The sequence below is a fragment of the Mirounga leonina genome, unplaced genomic scaffold (genome assembly GCF_011800145.1).
Source record: "Mirounga leonina isolate KUSES-001 unplaced genomic scaffold, KU_Mleo_1.0 Mir_200, whole genome shotgun sequence".
Taxonomy (NCBI): Eukaryota; Metazoa; Chordata; class Mammalia; order Carnivora; family Phocidae; genus Mirounga; species Mirounga leonina.
Window position 1 is genome coordinate 12,265,870 of NW_023270503.1, and position 23,165 is coordinate 12,289,034.

The window sequence follows — 23,165 nt, forward strand, 5'->3', positions numbered from 1 at the left end:
TAGAAGAATGAAACTGGACCATTTCCTTACACCACACACAAAAATAGACTCCAAATGGTTGAAAGACCTCAATGTGAGACAGGAATCCATCAAAATCCTAGAGAAGAACACAGGCAGCAACCTCTTCGACCTCAGCCGCAGCAACTTCTTCCTAGAAACATCACCAAAGGCAAGGGAAGCAAGGGCAAAAATGAACTATTGGGACTTCATCAAGATAAAAAGCTTTTGCAAAGCAAAGGAGACAGTCCACAAAACCAAAATACAACCGACAGAATGGGAGAAGATATTTGCAAATGACATATCAGATAAAGGGCTAGTATCCAAAATCTATAAAGAACTTATCAAACTCCACACCCACAGAACAAAGAATCCAATCAAGAAATGGGCAGAAGACATGAACAGACATTTTTCCATAGAAGACATCCAAATGGCCAACAGACACATGAAAAAGTGCTCAACATTGCTCGGCATCAGGGAAATCCAAATCAAAACCTCAATGAGATACCACCTCACACCAATCAGAATGGCTAAAATTAACAAGTCAGGAAATGACAGATGTTGGCGGGGATGCGGAGAAAGGGGAACCCTCCTACGCTGTTGGTGGGAATGCAAGCTGGTGCAGCCACTCTGGAAAACAGTATGGAGGTTCCTCAAAAAGTTGAAAATAGAGCCACTGTATGACCCAGCAATTGCACTACTGGGTATTTACCCCAAAGATACAAATGTAGTGATCCGAAGGGGTACGTGCATCCCGATGTTTATAGCAGCAGTGTCCACAATAGCCAAACTATGGAAAGAGCCAAGATGTCCATCAACAGATGAATGGATAAAGAAGATGTGGTATATATATATACAATGGAATATTATGCAGCCATCAAAAAACCCGAAATCTTGCCATTTGCAACGACGTGGATGGAACTAGAGGGTATTATGCTAAGCGAAATAAGTCAGTCAGTGAAAGACATGTATCATATGATCTCAGTGATATGAGGAATTCTTAATCTCAGGAAACAAACTGAGGGTTGCTGGAGTGATGGGGGGTGGGAGGGATGGGGTGACTAGGTGATAGACATTGGGGAGGTTATGTACTATGGTGAGTGCTGTGAATTGTGTAAGACTGTTGAATCACAGACCTGTACCTCTGAAACAAATAATACATTATATGTTAAAGAAAAGAAGAAGATAGTAGGAAGGGAAAAATGAAGGGGGGAGAATTGGAGTGGGAGACGAACCATGAGAGACTATGGACTCTGGGAAACAAACTGAGGGTTCTAGAGGGGAGGGGTTTGGGGGGATGGGTTAGCCTGGTGATGGATATTAAAGAGGGCTCTTATTGAATGGAGCACTGGGTGTTATATGCAAACAATGAATCATGGAACACTACATCAAAAACTAATGATGTACATATGATCTCACTGATATGAGGAATTCTTAATCGCAGGAAACAAACTGAGTGTTGTTGGAGTGGGGTGTGGGGTGGGAGGGATGGGGTGACTGGGTGATAGACACTGGGGAGGGTATGTGCTCTGGTAAGTGCTGTGAATTGTGCAAGACTGTTGAATCTCAGATCTGTACCTCTGAAACAAATAATGCAATATATGTTAAGAAAAAAAAAAGAAGAAGAAGAAGGTAGCGGGAGGGGAAGAATGAAGCGGGGGAAATCGGAGGGGTGGACGAACCATGAGAGACGATGGACTCTGAAAAACAAACTGAGGGTTCTAGAGGGGAGGGGGGTGGGAGGATGGGTTAGCCTGGTGGTGGGTATTGAGGAGGGCACGTTCTGCATGGAGCACTGGGTGTTATGCACAAACAATGAATCATGGAACACTTCATCTAGAACTAATGATGTAATGTATGGGGATTAACATAAGAATAAAAAGAAAGAAAGAAAGAAAGAAAAGAAAGAGAGAGAGAGAGAGAGAAAGAAAGAAAGAAAGAAAACTAATGATGTAAAAAAAAACAAAACAAAAACAAAAAAACTAATGATGTAATGTATGGTGATTAACATAACATAAAAAAATTTTAAAAATGATATTTGTCATTTTTACATTTACAAACAACTGCCTCCCCTTTATTTTTGTTTGTTGTACTTTATTGTGGAGGCTGGACTAACTACATTAGAGTGTTTGCTCTTCAACTGTGCCATTAAAGATGGGACCAAGAACAGTAAGTTTACAATAACTGGCCTATTGCCTACTTGTACAAATTGGTACATTGATAACTGAACACAGTTTAATGACCAAAAACCGTGATTTTTTTTTTTTTTTACCTTCAAGACATCAATTCACAAAACTTTCTGCATATCCTCTACTCTTAGTCTCTTTGTAAAAGGTATTATATTTTATAGTGTTCCTTGAATTTAGAATGGGGAATTGATTATTCTTGAAAGAAATGCATCCAACATAGAGGGTTATCTGTAAGAATACATTTGCCACTATTGAAGGATTACAGCTCATAATTCTACATAGAATTAGCACTAGGAGACCTGGCTTCCAGCAAATAATCATTTCCATCAACAGAAACACATACTACCATGTGTCCTTGAGCAGTTGCTAAAAGCTGTTCCTATATTTGCTATGTGTGTGTATAAATAGAGATAATGATAAATGGCTATATGTGGAATGAGTAGGAGAATGAGTGTATATAAGCACTTCCACAACCCCCCCTTAATGAAAGCATCACTGAACCTAAGAAAATAGGGGGGAAAATACATGACTCATTATGCAATAAGCTCAAATTTTATTTCATACATTGGTTTCCATCATTCATTGATATGCATCTGATTTCTTGGTTTTCCTTTCTTGACTTCCTGGATTGACTACACTAACCATATCAATTGGAGTGTGCTTATTCCATGACTTTTTATAAATACAAATTTTAAATAGGACATGGAAATACAATTTTAAAGGTATCAAGGAATATTTACTGAAAAATAAGCTGTTCCTGTCCTCAGACATCCTCATCTCCTCCTAGGAGGCAACTGCTCTAAGTGATGCCTTGTATTCTACACTTCTGTAAAGGTGAGCTTTGGTAAGAATGGTTTTGTTGTTATTTAGACTTACATGTCTGGCTAGATTCTACAATCTGTAGTAAGACAAAGTTGCTATCCATAAACTACAGGCAAGGTATTAGATAGTCATAATATGATCTTTTAAAATCCTGAGGGTGGACTTTTTAAGCTGTCCAGCTGTTGTTTTAATGTATATATAATGTAGTTGTATTAAGAATTGAGTTGCCAGGGCACCTGGGTGGCTCGGTCGTTAAGCGTCTGCCTTCGGCTCAGGTCATGATCCCGGGGTCCTGGGATTGAGTCCCGCATCGGGCTCCAGCCCCGCATTGGTCTCCCTGCTCCGCGGGAAGCCTGCTTCTCCCTCTCCCTGCTTGTGTTACCTCTCTCACTGTGTCTCTCTCTGTCAAATAAATAAAATCTTAAAAAAAAAAAAAGAATTGAGTTGCCATAATACACATCAAATAGGCACTGTGTTCATCCTTCCAGGTAAATAAACTCCACCTTGAGGTTAATTGCAAATGTTTTAAAGGGATTGTTGCAGTCTCTTTAGTTCTCAGAAGTATACTGGGACAGTGTGAAATTTTTAGTGGAATAACTGATCTTGCTGATAGCATGAAGCCAGCATGTTTTATTCTTTCTCTTCATTCTATGGTATTTATGGTGATGTTGAGCAAAACTAAATCGTGAACCCTTCCAGACTACCTGCAGGTATAACTTGTCCAGATGCTACTTGTCAAATGACCATTATGGCACCAGAATAACAAATGAAAGCTCCTTAGTTTATGTCTTCTGTGGGGATATTATATGATACCTTGGGGGTAGGGAAAAGGAGACGGAGCAGGGCGGGGAAGAGACGTACCCAGTGTTGTCAGTTATTCAGTGAAATCAATTATCTCATAGGCAATGAGGATATGTCATTTTTCTAATTATATATTGCCTGTGACTGTTCTTCTGGGAATGTGGAATAAAAGGAAAGTGAAACCAGAGATGTACAATGACTGACTGTTAGAAAACTTTAATAATTAATTAGAGAACATCTATGGTACTGCGGGGTCAGGGTGCAAGGAAAATCATCGATCCGTTTAGTACATAACGTAGGTAAAGTTGTTCCCTTTGATGTATTGTAACACTTCAACTGTTGTTGCTCTAGCACAAGAGTTTGGCTCCTAATAAACGGAGTAGCCAGTAATATATTATGCTGCTGCTGTCTTAACGCCTCTGTGTATGAAATTCAGTGAATCACTTTACATTTAATGGAAACATTTGTAAATCAGAGAAAAACTTCCTTCTAGACTTCAGTAGAAATAGAGTTGCTTCCTTAATAAGAATAAGAATGCCTCCCATTTCTCAATGTATTTAGGTGTGTTATTTTTGACGTGAGAGCCTTCTCCCTTTATAAAAACAATTATCTTTTAAAAGGCCAGGGTTTAATTTTTGCCAGTTCGATAGTAGGAAAGCCTGACTTGTTTAAATTTGCAAGTCTCTGATTACTACTATTCACATGTGCTTGTTGGCTGTTGTATTACGTCTTTTGTGAATTGCTTGTTCATTGGGAAATGCCGTCGACCGCTTTGCTTTTAGATTGTCTTTTGAGCCTTATGTAAGGTTTTAAAAGGCAAGTTTTGGTTTCTGTGCTTGGAAACTGCATTCCCAACCAGCGTTTCTTCCTCAGGTCCCGAGTGCTTTCTGATCAGAAACAGTTTGGTAAAGAGCCCTCTCTTACTGTATGGCTGCTATATAAATGCTGTTTTTAATAAGTACCAAAAATGTATTGAAATTTGTCCTTGGATGAGAGTTTATCATTGTTGGCCTTTGGGTGAACTTTGAGCCTGAGCTGTTTCATTCAAGGCAACATGATGTCATTTAACTCACAAATTTCTCTTTTGCTATAAAAAGGATGTTGTTACCCTAAGTAACGAAAAGGACCAATTAATGCTGGCACAACATCCTTCACTTCTCAGGTCTCCACTGAAGACTTCAGCATGGTGAAGGTTTTATTGTTTGCGGAGGGTTGGTGGGGTTATGGTAGGGAGTAGGAAACAAGCTGCATTTGGTCTTGAATCTTGCGAAGAATATTTTGCCTCACTGCCCACACAGCCTCCAGTCTGACCCAGCTCGCACTGACTCCTCCAAATGAAAACCTTTGGATCCACCTTCATTTCTTTCTATTAAAAGACTCCCTAAGTCCCTTTCTAGATTTATATGTTCAGCTTATGAACATCTTGTAGGTTTTTCAACAGGAGCTAAAGCAGAGGGTTGTATCTCCCATAGAAAACTAGATACCAGTTGGACTAGCATTTTGCCCTTTATTTGAGAAGCAGATTTCCCTGATTCCAATAGCCTTGAGGTTCATTTCAAGGAGAAGAGCTATTTACCATCCCCTAGAGCTGGGAGTGTGGAGTTCACTGGCAACAGAACCTGTAGTTGATTAGCTATGTCTTCCAAAGCTTCCAGAGCTCCGTGTAAGAGAATTTATTACTGGGAGTTCAAGAAATGCAGGGAAGAGTAGAAGAATAACAGAACAGAACCAAATGGATTTTTCCTTCATTGGCTTCACATTTAAGTGCTGCTCATTGTTCAGTATTATGCTTTGTGTTAGTTTATGTAAAAAGGATGCTTATAACGTGTAAGTGGTTTATCTGTTTATTTTGATATGCATTGTCAAATCTTTTTTTCTTTCATTGCTTTAAAAGCAGATGGTGCTGGGAGCAAATAATTATTCCATTTATTCTTTCATCTTAACAGAATACCTAGATGCTGTGCACTGTGTTGTAAACTCCACAGTTAAAAGAGATCTGGCTTTTTTCTGAATATCTAAACCATGCCCAATATGCTAAGAAAAATAATTACCTGCCCTAATATACTCAATATATTAATGATAAAAACTTATTTTCTAACTGGAAGACTAGATATTTTGCCCCTGAACCTAGGTTACTGAGATCTAGTTATTACTTTTTGGATATTTTAGAAAGAATTTGGTTCCTTGGAATTGAGGATATACTATTCTTGTTTGGGGGAAACATCCTGAAATGTCAAGAGGTTTAAATTTCTCTAGGACTAGTAATAACTCATTTTTGGAACCTTGATTTAATCTTACATATCCTAACCTACAAGTCATAGTCTATATTCATTCTATTAACCAGTGTTAAAAAGAAGACTTTAGAGTGTCTTTAGATGTCTATTAATACAATGTTTATAACTCTTGGGGTGCCTGGGCGGCTCAGTGGGTTAAATGTCTGACTTCAGCTCAGGTCATGACCTCAGGATCCTGGGATGGAGCCCCACATCGGGGCTCTGCTTGGCAGGGAGTTGGCTTCTCCCTCTGCCCCTCCCTCCTATTCGTGCATGCGCGCTCTCTCTCGCTCGCTCTCAAATGAATTTGTTTATTTGAGAGTGAGCGAGAGAGCATGAGCAGAGGGAGTGGCAGGCAGAGGGAGAAGCAGGCTCCCCACTGAGCGGGGAGCCTGATGCGGGGCTCGATCCCAGGACCTTGGGATCATGATCCAAGCTGAAGGCAGACACCTACCTGACTGAGCCACCCAGGTACCCCAAATAAATAAAATCTAAAAAAAAAAAAATACAATGCTTATAACTCTTTAATTTAGCAGTTATTATTTGAGTAGCTTAATACTTTGTAGCTTAGTTTAACAGCATCTAAATTAATACTTTTAACTTTCTCTAACTCAGAAATACCATATTTTATATGGGTAATTTGTAAAAATTCTATACTGATTGATCCTTACATTATAGTACAGAAGACATCTAAAATTTCAAAATTTGCACAGAACTTGTGCAAACCATTTACGTATCTGAGAAGTTATATTATATTGACTTTTTCCACTTTATAATATTGAGAATTTTGTTATGTGGGATTCAGACTTAGGGTCATTATCAAGGTAGCATTTCATCTTTCTGTTCATAGTTTTACTCATATTGTTCTACTGACTTGGAAGTTTTTGGGGTTTAGATTAACAGGACTAATTTGCAAAGGTCGGCACTGAAACAGATTTGCTTTTGTTTGCTTTGCATATAAACACATATTAAAATACATAAATATATACATAGAAACACACATTTGTATACATAGACACACCCATGTATCACTGTAAGACAGCAAAATACACTTCGTGATTTTTTTTTAGCATTTATTTACTCACTGGAAGCATGATCTGCTTTCCAGAGAACACAGTATAAACAGTCTGGCTCACAGTTACCTCATAATGATCTGCTCATCCTGCCCTTGCTTGTTGATCTATACTTACCACATGCCTGTGTGTAGAATCAGTACTTTTGAAGTTGTATTCTCTAAAGTAAATTGGCAGTGTAGCCTTTCTAGTTAGATGGATAGGTTTGTTTTAAATTACTGTTCCTAAGGTAGGGAAGGAACATGGCAGAGATTTTTATTACAGAATTCCATATTCTTTTCCTGTCTCAAGTTTATTAATGATCTAAGGATAGTTGATACATGTAAAAGATACTAAACATTTTTCTTTATATAGAAAGGTGTCTATGTTGGTCCATTAAACTCAGGCTTATGAGACATGGAACTTAATTTTTTTCTATAAACAAATTCTCTTCTGTAATTCTCTTTTGTGCCTTCTTTCTAACAAGTGTGGAAAAATTAATCTCAATCAGTGATCCTCCTCCAAATTGCTTCTAAATTCTAGAGGACTTTCAGAGTGCAAAGATAAGAGATGGGAGAGTTGGAGACATTTTATCCTTATTGTCACCACTGGGATGTCCCATTTCCCTACCTGATCACTGGTTACTGGTTCCGCTAGGTCTCTGCAGCATCCATCCTTGTTTCTACTTCAAAGCCTTTTCAAAGCCTGTCTGTTCTCTGGATCTCGTCCATGTTCCTCTTGTACACATATGAAATACTATTCTCAGCTAATCCACAGGAAACTTGGAGAGGTTATCACAGACTTGACTGTGTAAACACACTGTGTGCACACCTCTTCTTCTCTTGAGCCTTGTGGGATCTCTTGCTACTTCCTTGAGCTCTACCCAAGAATGAAGATAGGATTTTTCACAGATGTTTTATCCCTAAACCTCCTGGGATTCAGTCATTTTTCCCCTTCCTTAAGGACCCTCTTTTTACCCCTTTCTGCTGATGGCACTCTTGCTTTAATCTCAATCCTTCCTAATAATTGGCTGGTTAGAGAGTATGGAAGCCTTGCTCTTAATTATCATACTTTCAGGTTTTTTTTCTTATGCTAGGGTCAAGGTTTTGAATTCTTTTTTCATTGTGACTTGGTATGTCATTGCTTCCTTAACATAGTGAATGTGGAATGTACTTCCCACCTGGATTGGGGAAAATTTTTAAACACAAAGTAAGGGGGAGGGAAGGATATTTATTTGATGTTGAAAATGTTATCCCATCCGACTTGTATTTTATATTGTGAATCTTCTGGATGCTTCAAAGCTATTGGAAAACTATTTTTTAGTGAACATAAGGTGTGGAACTCTTAAAATCTCTACTTAGGAACTCAGGATTCAGATTTAATGTTTCATAGGTATGTATTTGGTATTTTTATCACTTTCTTTGGAAAGTAGGGGGACGGTTGGGAGGAGGGGAATTTTTTTTCTTTTTCTTCTTCTTTTTTGAACTTTTTACTATGGGAAATGCCAAACATACACAAAATTAGAAAACAATAGTATAATAACTCTCCATGTACCTATCATCCAGCTTCAACAACGATCAACTCATGACTAATCTTGTTTCATCTACAATCCTACTCCTTACCCCTTCCCTGACACTGTATTCTTTTTAAGTTTATGCCATTTTAATGATGGATAAATAAATGTCCAACTATTCTGGTCTCCTCGCTTAGTCCAGAATCCAAAATTCCATTCACTTAATACCTAATAGAGTGCTCATGCTGTGACAGTCCCAGCCTGGGGTCAGCATATATAGAATGCAACATAAACTCTTCGAAAAGTTCTCATTAAATGGTAGTTAGTTATACAAGGATGTAATTTCTCACTTCTCTTTACAACTTTCTAATATCTTTTCATCACATTACCCTAGCTTTATTGGGGGAAAAAAGCCCTAAGCCATCTGCTGGTCCTCCCTCCCACCCCCTTTGTTTTACTGAACTCATCTTCCACTTTCAACCTGCCTCACCACACCCAACTATGTCAGCCTCCTAATAATTACCAAAACATTTTCTTTTTGCTCCCACTTCAAAATCTTTGTACTTGAGATTCTCTTTGTAACGCTTTCCCCTCACATACCTGCATAGCCTATTCATTCACCTCTTTAAAATCTTCTCCACCCTCAATTCCTTTCCAAAGTATGTCCTAACCTTTAGATATTTGTCCTTAGTCACTTTCTTGACTACTATTTATGGAGGTTTTGAAGGATCCACTTGTTCTGTTTTGTCTTAAGAACTTAATACAGGGGCATCTCGGTGGCTCAATTAAGCATCCGATTCTTGATTTCAGCTCAGGTCATGATCTCAGGGTTGTGAGATTGAGCCCCACGTTGGGCTCAATGCTCAGTGGGTGTCTGCTTGAGATTCTCTCCTCCCTCTGCCCCTTTCCCCTGCTCTCTCTCTCTAAAAGAAATAAATAAATCTTTTAAAAAAAGAATTCAATATAAAATTTATTTATTGAAAAGATAACAAATGGCTTAGGAACAACTCAGCCTTCTGCAAAATTAATTTACTTAACAGTTTGGCAGTATACACCAAAATTATTCCCAAGAGGATGCTTAAATATTAATGAGATAATTATTATGATACTCTTCATGATAATCATTCAGAATCATAAGAAACTACATGTTTTCCTTCGGTGATCACTGGTGTTTTGTGCCAAATGCCAGCATGCCTGTCAAAGTAGAACTATGATTTTGAAAAAATAGTGGCTAATCATTTTCACCACTGCAAATCTTAACACTTTAATACTGTTTACCCCCTTCTGAATGGTAATTGATGGCTTAGGTACCACTTCTCCACCAGCAAGTTAAGTTAGGTTTTTTTGAGCATGCATCCTTTAAAATCTTGCTCTAGGTTCTTCGCCTCTGTCTACTTGATTTGAATCTGTTTCACTCAGATTTAGTTCTTCGGAATACCTTGTCTGGCAATATTCTCCGTCACTGCTCGGGAAGGAACTATACACCTATATAACTCCTAATCAGCATTAAGAGATTTAAATATGTTCATATCCTTTTATTTCATTTTTGGGAATGTAGCCTAACAAATGTAGCACATGTAGATGCATACACACAAATCTCTGGGTGATGGAAATTATGAGGTAATTTTCTGTTTCTCATTCTTTTGTATTCTTTTTTTAATACTCACATACTTCCTCCCTTTTTTGCCTTTTTTTTTCTACTTCCCCCAGTACTTCACTGCTTTATTTCTCTTGGTATTAAAATCACAGATAGAGGCAGAGAGTATATGAGAAATCATTGTGTCTTCTGCCCAGTGTTGCTGTGAACTTAAAAGTATTCCAAATATTTGGGGTGCCTGGGTGGCTCAGTCAGTTAAGCGTCTGCCTTTGGCTCAGATCATGATCCCAGGGTCCTGGGATCAAGCCCCGTGTCAGGCTCTGTGCTCAGTGGGGAGTCTGCTTCTCCCTCTCCCTCTGTGTTCTCTCTCTTGCTCTCTCTCAAATAAAGTCTTAAAAAAAAAGTATTCCAAAAAATAAAGTCTATTTTATAATAAAAATAAGCAAATAAATACTATGGGACTTTAAAAAGAAGAGGCTAAGTTTTTATTGGGATAATATTTGGTTTATAGTAGGAACTCAATAGATGTTTGTTCAATAATTTTATTGCTTTGACTAAGCAAAGGTTCTTCCTTGTATAAGAAAATAGGCTCTTGTATTTTTTTTCTTTGTATTTTAAGACTATATTCTACCGCTTAAGAATTGGGGAAACTACTGAAGTATCCAAGAAAATGAAATATTTCTTTGGATAAATGAAATATTTCAGAAACTAGAAGTGTTTTACGTTAAAAATGCATATTTATGCCTTTTAATTGATATGAAACTATTAAATAGACTCTCAAAGAATCTTGACGTTTGTTTTAATAAAAATTCCTCCCCAAATTATAGGAACTGCGTCAAATTAATTTCTTTGTTAATTGGAGATGATTGAAATGTCCTGAATCCCGAGCATGTGTCATGGAATTGTCACTGCTCCTTACTGTACTCGTACTGCTAAGGTGCAGCTGGTTGTTTATTTCTTTTACGCTGATATCTGTCATGACGAAATTCCTGTAGATACTTTTTAAAGTGTACTCTTAATTGGAGATCTTTCTTACTCCTAAGAAATTCAGCCTTTCGGGGTGCCTGGGTGGCTCAGTCGTTGAGCGTCTGCCTTTGGCTCAGGTCATGATCTCAGGGTCCTGGGATCGAGCCCCGCATCGGGCTCTCTGCTCGGTGGGGAGCTTGCTTCTCCCACTTCCCCTTCCTTGTGCTCCCTCTACCACTGTGTCTCTCTCTGTCAAATAAATAAAATCTTTAAAACAAACAAACAAATTCAGCCTTTCTTGTTCATTAATTATTTGAATCGCCTTTGTGCATTAAACATCATATTTTATGTTAAAATTCAACACAGTGTCCAGGATGGTTGCAACCATGTGAATTTTTCCACGGCATGGGTTAAAGTTGTTTAAATATGTTTTCTTTCTCCTACAGTGGCTCCCCCTGGAAGTCCGGGGCCCATTACTCGGCATGGGTCCTATGACAGTTTAGCTTCTGACCACAGTGGACAGGAAGATGAAGAATGGCTTTCTCAGGTAAAACTCTAAAATGATTGGCCTATTAAAGTAAAAGAAAACAGAAATCCATTGTCTGTGTTTATTCTTCAATTCTAAAAACCTAAAAATTATTTTCCTTAGAAGAAAATGGGCAGAATTGGGAACTCTTTGTGGGATCACCAAGAATTAATCAGTTGTCTTGCCATACGAAGAATTTCTTATAAATACTGCTGCAAGGATACATATACGTATATTTTATATGTATTGTACACGTGTGTGTGTGTGTGTACATTAGCTTTCATACAGAGGGCATAAAATATGCATAGCTTTCAAACAATCCATGTATATCCCTTAGAACCTTTGGGTTTTAGATGGACTGTTTGGATTAAAATGAGAATTGGCCTTGTTGAAACCGTGAAGCCTTTCAACAATGTGTGGGCTATGTTTTCTGGAGCCAACATTTTCTGAAGATTGGGCCCATACTCGGATTAGAAGAGGTCAGCCTTCTGCTCTGCACACGTCCTGATTGTGCCCAGCTGGGTTCCTTTCCTCGGCTCCCATCCTGCTGCCTCCAGTGGTCTCTCAGCCAGGCCTGTGACAGCTCCAGCTGACCCTTCCTCCCCTTGCCAGGTGAGGCTGTCTTCATCGCAAGGGCTTTGAAATAAAAGATACTTGGGCACATTTCAAAATGATGAGATTACGAATGACTTCATTACAAATGCTGTTATGTCTGCCTCAAGTCTGACATCACTTGGTGAAGTTAATGACCTGTCTCAGATTACCAATCCAAGCGGCTTTCATCAGACAGGTGCCTCCGTGGAGGTTCGTGCAGTTTCCCTGCTTTCTCGGGGAGGGTAGCCTGACAAACTAAAGGGAATCTGGAAGCCGGAGCGTCAAATTATGTGTAGGTGACATGCGTTTCATTACACCTGAAGCACTCACGGGAAGCTCCTTGAAGGAGGGTCAATGCTTCGATTCCTGGTCTGTGGAGGTGCCTCCTTTCTTGAGGATACCATGTAAAGTAAAGAAAAAAAATGCTGGCAAAGAAACCACTGTCCTTCTCTTCAACTTTTCAGTTACAAGAAGGGGTAATGTGTGCTGTCAGTGTGGAAGTATAGACAATATGTTTGTACCGTACACACTAGGAGCGTGAATAGGAACATCTGGTCATTGCCTCAGTGAAACTCTATAGGCATCTGTTTACCTCTCGGCTCTGTGACACGGATGGTTCTGAGCTTAAAATACACAGAATGCTCTATCCGTGGCCTAATTTACATTGCAGGATGCAACTACTTGAATCAGAAATCGCTGTCCTAAATCTGAGTATTTTTTGCCCTGTGATTAGTGGGAATGCGAATGTTGTTCCAAGACCATGATGCTCTTGCCCTTTAGGACTTGCCAAACACAGAGCTGCACTCTGTGAACCTTTTCAGTTGTGTTTCGTTAAGAATTGATCACCGCAATCAGAGAAATGTGATTAAATATGAAAGAACTCAGGGCAAAACTAAGGCACATGGGAAGTCAGTTCCATTAAGTGTATATACAGACGTGGAGGTAGCAGTTAAAGACTTCGAGAGGTGGTCTTTCACCAAACGTTTGCATATTTAGTCTCTTCATCAAGTTGCTCATGTATAAAATCATATGATATGTTTATCTTCAGGTTTCATTCTGTATCCTCTACTCTCTGCTCTGTCTTTAAAGTCTTTAATATTGGCACCATTCCCTATCCCCTCTATAGAGCATGAAATTCATAAACCTTTTAGTATTACTGTTTTGCAGCACTTAAAATACCTGTGTCAATGTTCATGGTAGTGGAGGAAACGTTCTAATTAAATAATGGTGTTTTGAAGACAAATCTAGTCTGAGAGAAAGTATATAATACTCTCTTCATTTAAAAGTTGACTTGGGGGGATTTTGAGGGTAGCATAGTAAATATTTACTGGAAAAAACTGGCTTTGGGTGTTGAAAATTATTTCAGACCTTTTCTTTTCCTTGGATAGTTTAAGAACAACTTCAAGTTTGTCATGAGCTTGATAGGTGTAGTATTCAATGCATGCCCACAAAGTGGTAAGTACTGTCTAGAATGAAAAAACGTAGTTCCTAGGGAGTTGATGCTAGTTATATGAGGCAGGCAACTGGTCCTTTTACTCTTTGACTTTCGTGTTGTATATGTGTGAACTGTGTGTATGTGTGTGCATGTGCATGCTCACACCCATATAAATACACACACACAATAAATTTTTTGTTTATTTTGGTAAAAATCAGTGGAGGGATGTAGAGAATGTGTATATAGGCTGTGACTATCATTGCCTTTTGATTGTGGATGCCCCGTACCTCTCCTGCTTGGTTAAGATGGGCTTGGAGGGTGTTCGGAGACAGGATGGGGGGGATCACGAAAGGCTCTTCAAAGGAGGTCATAAGACATTTAAATCATGATTCGTAATCTGTTCCAGGTAGAAATTGTAACACACACTGGACCCCACAGACGTCTGTGGATGGGTCCCCAGTTCCAGTTCAAAACCATCCATCCCTCAGGCCAAACCACAGTCATATCATCCAGTTCATCTGTGTTGCAGTCTCACGGTCCAAGTGATACTCCACAGCCCCTTTTGGATTTTGATACAGATGATCTTGATCTCAACAGTCTCAGGTAAGAAATAAGAACTAGGGAGTGATTTGACTAGATTAATATATGCATTTTTAATGACCATCTTAGCTAATATTGACATTTTCCCTTTTGGCACAGTTTTATGGTGCAAAATACATCCACTGTAGCTTGTGATTCATTATTACTGCTGGGGGTCTTATGTGGGATCTCCTTACATTCAATAAATATTTGTGTTTCAGATTGTATTTCCCCAAATCTAATATTCAGTGCATTTTTTTTAAAAAAATCTCATTTTATGCTGCTTTCCTCATATTTATAACTGCTTAAAGTCTGAGGGTGCCCTCCTTTCCTGATCTTACTGATACTTCATCTTTCAACTAACCTTCGTCTAGATCCTGCTTATTCCTTCTTTTAGGCTTTAAAAAGTTTTTGGATGAGAAAGAATTGATACAAATTCACTTACAGTTTATCATATATATATAATCATCATATATATTCTCTGACCCTCACTTGTAAGAATCATAGTACAAGGTTTACAGAATATGCTTTTTATTATTAAAGATTTTTTTCTAATGCAGCTGAGAACTTTTTGACTTTTGTAGTCTCCGGTTTGCTTACCAGTTTAATTTGTTACATCCAGCCCTGACACATTCTGGTATAACAATGAAAGGCTCAGTCTAATGCAGTGTAATCTCCCTTTTTTTTTTTTTTTAAAGATTTTATTTATTTGACAGAGAGAGAGACAGTGAGAGAGGGAACACGAGCAGGGGCAGAGGCAGAGGGAGAAGCAGGCTTCCTGCCGAGCAGGGAGCCTGACGTGGGGCTCGATCCCAGGACCCTGGGACCATGACCTGAGCTGAAGGCAGATGCTTAACGACTGAGCCACCCAGGCGCCCCTGTAATCTCCCTTTCTTTGTCTTCTCTTATAAAAAATTCTGTAATGTATCTTACTTGAATCTAAAATAGACCTTTTTCTTACATCTCTTTAAAAATTATGGAAAAATGTGTCCCAATTATATATTGGAAATATATTTTTATATATCTTTTTGTCAGTATCTGTTTGTCTAACAATGCAAAAGCTGTTGCAGAGGTAGATTAGGCCTAGATGTTTCTTCCTTAAGAGTAATTCATGGGGTGCCTGGCTGGCTCAGTTGGTAGAGCATGGGACTCCTGATCTTGGGGTCGTGAGTTCAACTGCACAGTGGGTGTAGAGCTTGCTTTAAAAATAAAAGAGTAATTCATGTAATGGAAGATATCTCCTATAATACCTTTTTCAGTGTCTTAATTTTTTGTTTGTTTGCTTTGTACTTTATTTCTTCCATACATTTTTGCTTTTTTTTTTTTTTTTTTAAACATAGCATGTCTTCCAGGTTTTCAGAAGTGGAACTTTCCCTCCAAGATGTCAGGCAATAGTGACAATACTGAGTACTAGACCAGTTTTCACTGGTACCAACTGTAAAATGTAATCTGGTGTCGATAGTCCATTTTCAGGAAGTTGTCAGTCCTCAACTTAATGATTCAGCATGTAGTCATTCATGTTTATAAGTCATTTGGGTACTCAGATGTTAATAATAAGGCATTTAAAATAGACAACCCATAAAACTATGTTTATTCTCTTGATTGAACTATTCACAAGATCCTTTTTTTCTTTTTTTCCTCTGATGACTGTCACCTGGTACTATAATAAGCCCTTGTCCCTCTTCTTTGGAGGATAGCTCTAGTCTCCTATATATGCCGCTCTGTTCCTTTGCTTTGTGACCTCCAGCTTGCTTAATGACTCTTTACTTCAGACATAGCCCTTCATCTAAGAGCTCTCTAACTTGCTTCTTCAGACAGCTATTGTCCTAAATTCATTCTAGAATGTTCCTCAGGGGCTTTCCTTTTTCTTATGCTAAAGCATTCCCAGTATTTGTCATTTAAATGATTTTAAACTGTATATATTTGATTAGAATATTGTCCTTTTTTGTTTTTTATTTTTTAAATAGGCTCCACACCCAGCATGGGGCCTGAACTCACGACCCCAAGATCAAGACCTGGGCTGAGACCAAGAGTCAGATGCTTACTGAATGAGCCACCCAGGCGCCCCAAATATTGTCCTGTTTATTGGATACAGCTAAACTTTAGATACCTTTATTGGGGGTCACAGGCTTATACATTTGTTTTGATTATCTTGTAATTTATATTTAAAAATCTGAGCATATAGGCCCTTGGTTAAAACCTTAACTTCCATTAGAACACGGTTTTGATGGGAAATTCAGATTTGACTTACATCATTTGAATTATAGTGGCCTCTTTAGTACCATTTCCTGCCCAGCATCCAATTAGAAATCCAGCTATTTGTATTCTCTTCATTCCTGTTTTCCTATTGCTCTGAGTGCTTCACCTCTATTTCGTCTACGTTTCTTTAGGCTTATGTACAATGGTACTATGGCTGTTAGCCTTACTTTCTCCTTCAAACTGTAAAAAAAAAAACTTTATTTAGATGTTTTTGATTCAGCTGACCCTTTACACCTGGTACTCTGTCCTATACTGCATAAGATACCATGAAGAATGATGTGGTGCTGTGATATTCTGCCTCCCTATATCCTAACCTAAGTGGGGAGCAGGCAGGTATAGAGTTGACTGTCATGTCCATAAGGGAATCAGGGATGGCCTAAACTCATGGCAGCTCCTTACTTGGAGCAGGGATTTAAACTGTAAAAAAGGTCAATGAAATATTTATTTTTAGATCTGAGAAAGAGATCATGTAAAAGAAGCTAAGATACAAAGTCTAGTTTTCTACTCAAGATTAGCTCCTTTTACTTTATTATTTTATTTTTTCATCTAGTTATTTAACACATCCATCAGCTCACATATTTAGTATATATGTGTTGTGATTATTTTAGTGAGGCTCTTTCATTGAATTTCAGTTATGTAATACAGTGTCATCAACCATAGTCATTGTGTTATTCATTTGATCCTCAGACCTTATTCATGTTATTTTTTTTTCAGTGATCCATAATTCACCTAACATAAAATTCACTGTATAATTCAGCAGTTTTTAGTATATTCACTATGTTGGGCAGTATCCCCCCTATCCAATTCCAGAACATTTCCATCACCTCTACCAGTTTGTTTTTATTTTTGTCATTTTTATTATGGAAAAATTTCAAACATATATAAACATATTTAAAGTTAAAGAAAATAATAGGATAAGCCCCCGTGTGTCTGTTGCCAGCTTCAGCACATCCATTCATGGCCAGCCTTGTTTCACCTCACCCGCAACTCTGGATTATTCAGAAACCCTGATATAGATTGAATTAATAACAGGAAATTTATTAGTTCACTTAAGTTGTTTAGACCGGGAGGGGGCTTTACTTTGGATGAACTGACCATATCTAACTGTCTAGCTTCTTCTTTCTGTTAAGAACCAGAAAACATCTTCTCCAGACATTTCAAATAAACAGCTCCTCTTTTCTCACTGGCCCAAATTTGCTTAGGCCTACCCATCCTGGAGCTAATTAATCTCTGCCATGAGCTGATGGGATTACCATGACTGGTATAGCAAAATCAGCTGGGGTAGAACAAAGATTAGGTGGTATGTGATGTCTGTGATGTCCGCAATAGCAGCGACAAGAGTCTTTGTTCTCAGTACTTTAGGCTTCCAGCGCTGGATCAAATGCATTGTCCTTCACCTGCCTCCTGGTTCTTTTTTTTCACACAACAAATACACAAACATTTAAACCATGCTTTCAGGAACTACTCTTTTTCTGCAGTCTATTCTTGGCATTTCAGGCTTCTATAATCTGTCCCATGGCGTTCATCAACCTCTTCTCACCCACCAGGATCCACTGGGAACTCTAAGCTTCAGCCAAATCATGCTCCTCAAGCTGCCCTGCATTTGTCAGGCTTAGTTACCAATCCAAGGGTCTGCTTGTTTCATTCTATGCTTAAGGAACACTTCTTGCTCCTCTGCATATATACATATCCTATTACTGCATACATATCCAATTCCTATTCCACCTCCATAAGATCTTCCCAGTCTGCTGTGGACCATGTATTCATTACCCCATTTTCTCATTCTGAGCTTTAATTGCCTGTTTCACTCATTTTCACACTTTTCTTTTGCATCAGTCATGAATGTCCATGTGCTAGACCACATATCCACACATAGACCTTCTAGTTCATGTTTTGTTTCTGCCTGTCCCTAGAATAATACTGACACATGTTTAATATTCAGCAAATACTCATTGAATGAAAGACCAAAAATGCATGCTTATATTGCTATAACAGGTCTTTTTTTCCTCTAAGTTGTATGGGGGTCTCAGATTTTCTAGTCATACAGATTTTTTTATGTTAATAGTATTTATCTAATACAGCTGGAGAGAGACTCTTGGCACTTACAGATTTATCATTCCTAAGCAACTTGAAATTATATGTAGTAAATTGCAGTTTTGCTGAGACTCTAATTGATTCTTACATGCTAATTGGTAATTTTATGGAGGTAACTCAGTTAGATAATAGTGATCCTAGCTAAACCTGTGGCCCCCACATTCCAACACAGCTTTGTTTTCCTATGCTTCTTGTCATATATAAAGTAACTTTCATTCAGGATATAAGGGAGTTCCTCAAGATTTTGTATCTAGTATATGCTGCCTTTTATGGCAGGTTTTACTAGCTATGGTGCTATTCATCAATTTGAAGAGTGTCAAAACTCTTCAGATCTGTCCCTTGGAAATGTCAAAGGTTTTGGTATAAAGTATTTTGTTTCCTTTCCCGTTCTACTAAATTTATCCCTTTCAATTAATGTCAATTTTTCAACCCCTTACTTAAAATCTATTGAGTAATTTACAAAGAGGAGAAGAAGTCTGGAGTGTAGGGAATGTTTGCAGTGCGTTAGCTTTGTGCAGGAATTAGGGACCGCAGTTCCCCTCTTTGTCTTATTTTAGAATGAATGGTTCTTTAATGGATTGGCCTAATCCAGCATTCCTGATTTAAGGTCTGTTGTAGCACGCGACCGTTTTGATGCTGGTAACATATGTGAATTAAATTAAATTGCCTTGCAGGATCCAGCCGGTCCGCTCTGACCCAGTCAGCATGCCAGGGTCATCCCGTCCAGTTTCTGATCGAAGGGGAATTTCCACCGTGATTGATGCTGCCTCAGGTAGAAAACCACCTCCAAAATGTGTGCTGGATAGTTCTGTACATTTTCAATTTCTTTTCCTGCGCAATGGAGAGAATGATATTTTTTGCCTTCCTCTTTTTGTTTGTTTGTTTGTTTGTTTTGGGATGTGCGTGCATGCTGTGCATGCATACGTGTATGTGTTTGTTAAAACAGTACCGTGCCTACATTTGTTGCTAAACAATGCCATGCATTTAAATATTGTTAAGGTTGTGAATGATGCGATGGGGTTGGCACTTGATTAAATGTAATGAACACAGTATTGAAGGCTACAGGGTTGATGACTGTTTTGCCTTTGATCTCTCAAATGTGGAGAAGCAACCTTGACAGAGAACGTAAATACAATATATGGATTCAATTTACTCAACCTGTTGAGTATCAAAATGCCTGATCTGTGGAAGTAGAGTCCAAATGCTGTAGCTTAAGTGGTTTTATTATTGAAAGCATAAAGTTTAGAAATTCATTAACTTAACTTTAGTCTATCTATCACAGTTATTAACCTCCTCTCCTTGGAACCAAGCCATGAATATGTATCATTAGTACCTGGGAGTAGATCTTTGCCTCTGTAGGTGATAGTTGCTACATTAGTATTGTCAAACTGTTTTCTGCCGCGTCTGCCAAATCATAGACCTGTTTATAGTAATACATTTTTCATCTCTACATGTATTGATAAAATAAGGACAGTGATGCTTTCTGTTATGGTGTAGCTGCAGAGCATCTGAAGAGAGCATACAGCAGGGTTTCATCAAGAAAAAGTCTCTTATGAGTAGAATTATTAAATACTTGGCATTAGTCAAACAGTTGAGTCAGAGAGGATTTTAATCTATAGCAATTTCAAAATCCCCAGAGACCGCTGATTTGATTGAGGCTTAAACTGTGAAAGAAAATGGAAACAAACACAAAACTGATTTGTGAAGGTCACTTTTGAAAGACCAAAGCTCTGTTTCTGATTCTGTCTCTGGATGTGTTTTGAAGTTTGAAAGCTAAACGGTTTTGTACGTTTTCTTAGCTTTCTGATTTTTTTATCAGTGGATTGTACCTGGTGTCTGATTTACCTGTCCACATCGAGGGCTGTGCCTTCATTTTTAATGTAGACTCTTACTTTAGAAAGCTCATACTTGTCCCTCTGCTTTCTCTTGGCAACCATGGTTCGTCCCCTGGAAACAAGCACAGAAATGTGTGAAGTCTTTATCCTTGCTTCCCTGCATTGAAAGAAATATTGAGATGGGAGACTTAAACAATAAATCTTTTTGATAGTTTCAATCTGAGAATGCTAACAGATCCTGCTCATCTGGAATTACCATTTAACCATCGTGAATCCTGGAAGCGATGTATTGTAACCTAAAGTATTTGATTCAAGATTACAGTAGTAGCCTTTGTTGGGGTTTTTTTAACATTCTTAAACTGCCATATTATGAATGTCTTAGAGTCAAGTGACGCCCAGTCAAGTGAAACACATGTCCCTAAAGCAGTTATTGCTGTTATTAGAAGTTGCCATATTCAGCTCTCTGCTCTGAGGTAATACTCCATATTTATCATGTAGCACTATCTCAGTTTTAGCTCTTTGTAAAGTTACATCTCATGCCACAGAGAGGAGTTTCATTGAGCTATTGGCAACTGTCATTTGACTTAAATCTGCTGGGAGAAGAGTTTTTAAATTGATGCTTGAAAAAGGGACTAGATCTTTGCCCTTGATTGACCTACATTTGCATCAGAGACACATTGTAGGAGATCCTAGGATATCGTTCTACAGCTGTGAGCCTCTGCCTGAAAGTACTAATCTTTTGAGTAGAGAAAGGACTTCTTGGTGACTAAGCTGTTGTTATTTTTCTAAGCCTATTTTCATTCCAGAAAGCCATAGTTCCTTTGAGACAGAATAATGAAATGTGTGTGCTGCTCTCTCTAACTTTGAGCTAAAGAAACCCTATAGATGAGGAATTGGACTGTTACGAATAATTCTCTACTTCTCCAATGGTTTGGATCCCTTTTGTTCAACGCATTTTTTTAAGTGAGTGAATAATGTTTTGTTGGGGAAACTTAATCTACTTTATCTGATAGGACCACTGTTGTAACAGACTTTTCTCTTGCTATTTAGGAATATCAGAAACTAAATGGTTTGGGTTCCTTATAAAAAGAAGTTAATAATGGGAAAATTCTGCTTTAGATTCTTCAATTAAGAGGAGTCTAATAAATCTGTACAAGTGCTCGTGACCCAGGAAGTGCTTCTCTGATTATGACCCATGCATTGGAGTCAGCTGCATATGGCGAAGATGCTTTTCTGGCGTTTTGATTGCTTTTGCTTCGAGATACGACTACTATGGCCCCTCCTCTTATTGGGCTTCATTGCTTTGTCTTACCTTCACGCAATACAACTCAGTGTATTGCCTTTTTAATTGTTCCTGTGGCACATTTTATAACCGTCCTTCTGTTCCAGTGACAGCTCTTGTCCTGTCTAAACTAGTGATGGTATCATTACTTTTCATGTGATTACTTTTCAGAGGCATAGAATTTAGAAATTTAATGTGATGTGAGTAAATTGTTTGACAGTTTAACAGTGTTCAAAATGAAAATATTTTATTTATACCTTGGGCCAGCCTGTTATATTTTAGATATCTATATATTTAGCTGGCAGTGTTATTCTATTGAAGCTAAAAGAGATCAGCAGAGCCTTGTACCACTTTTGCTAAGAAATTTTGTTATTATAATTTCTTGATCATCTAGTATATCTGTTCTTCACTCCTTCACATAGAAGAACATTTACTTAAATATGTATGTTTTTACTTATTGACTTCAGTGATTTAGGCATGACATAAATCCTATGCCTTTAGATACCTATGAACCAACGTCTTACTGTCTCTTTATAAATATGTGTATTTAGACTGGCAGATCTATAACTGCTTTCTAAGTGGATGTCATTCCCATAACATCTGACCTTTGGTGATTCAAAAGGGTACTATCCTACCTAAAATTTTGAGTTTAGATAATTATGAGATGTTCCCTTCTTGACTAAGAAGAAGACCATTCTGGAAAGATACTTTATAGGACTTTACCCTTATACACAGGCTACCCAGAACAAAGGAGATTTGAAGGAACCATTCCATTTTTCATTAACATCAGTGTCTCTGAATCATAGATAACATTTCTAGACAAAATACTTTTTTTCTCTGTACATTCCTTTTGGTTAGGTATCTAAGAATTTCTTCCCATTGTTTGTTCTTTAATATGTGTCCTTTTGATAAATGTGTCGGACCTCTGAAGAGAAAGTAGAAAGATAGCTGTCCATGCTCCATTCAAACTTTGTTTCCCACCTTGGTGACTGATCCTCTTGTTCCCAGACTTGTGAGCTGTACCTGTTGGGTAACTTAATAACAACTCTAAGGTCGCTTTTGAGTCATCCAGACAGAAAGCCTAGAAAGATCTAGTTCATCCTAAGTTTGTTTCTCCTGGCTTGTGGTTTTACTATGGAAATTGATGTTTACCAAGAAAGAACTCAAAGCAACTGAGATTGAAAGACAGACTTATGCCTGACTCATGCAGAGAGCAGACATCTTTGTCAAACTCTACTAGAGTAAACATTGTAACATTGAAAGCGTTATTGGAAGCGGTGGGGGCAGCATTTATGTACATTCCTATGGAAGATGATAGTAGGAGAAGGAAAATTGTGACAGTTATGTAAAA

The 23,165-nt window shown here is 38.1% G+C and overlaps 1 protein-coding gene across 10 annotated transcripts in view; it reads left to right on the top strand.

Moving 5' to 3' along the window:
• The window catches only part of BCAS3 (BCAS3 microtubule associated cell migration factor), a 598,224-nt gene that overhangs the window by 315,384 nt on the left and 259,675 nt on the right, over nt 1-23,165 (top strand). For all 10 annotated transcript variants that reach the window (XM_035026671.1, XM_035026672.1, XM_035026670.1 and 7 more), the window contains 3 exons: nt 11,657-11,757; nt 14,172-14,368; nt 19,372-19,469. In XM_035026671.1, the coding sequence (XP_034882562.1) occupies nt 11,657-11,757; nt 14,172-14,368; nt 19,372-19,469 (396 nt within the window). The remainder of the gene's footprint in view (nt 1-11,656; nt 11,758-14,171; nt 14,369-19,371; nt 19,470-23,165) is intronic.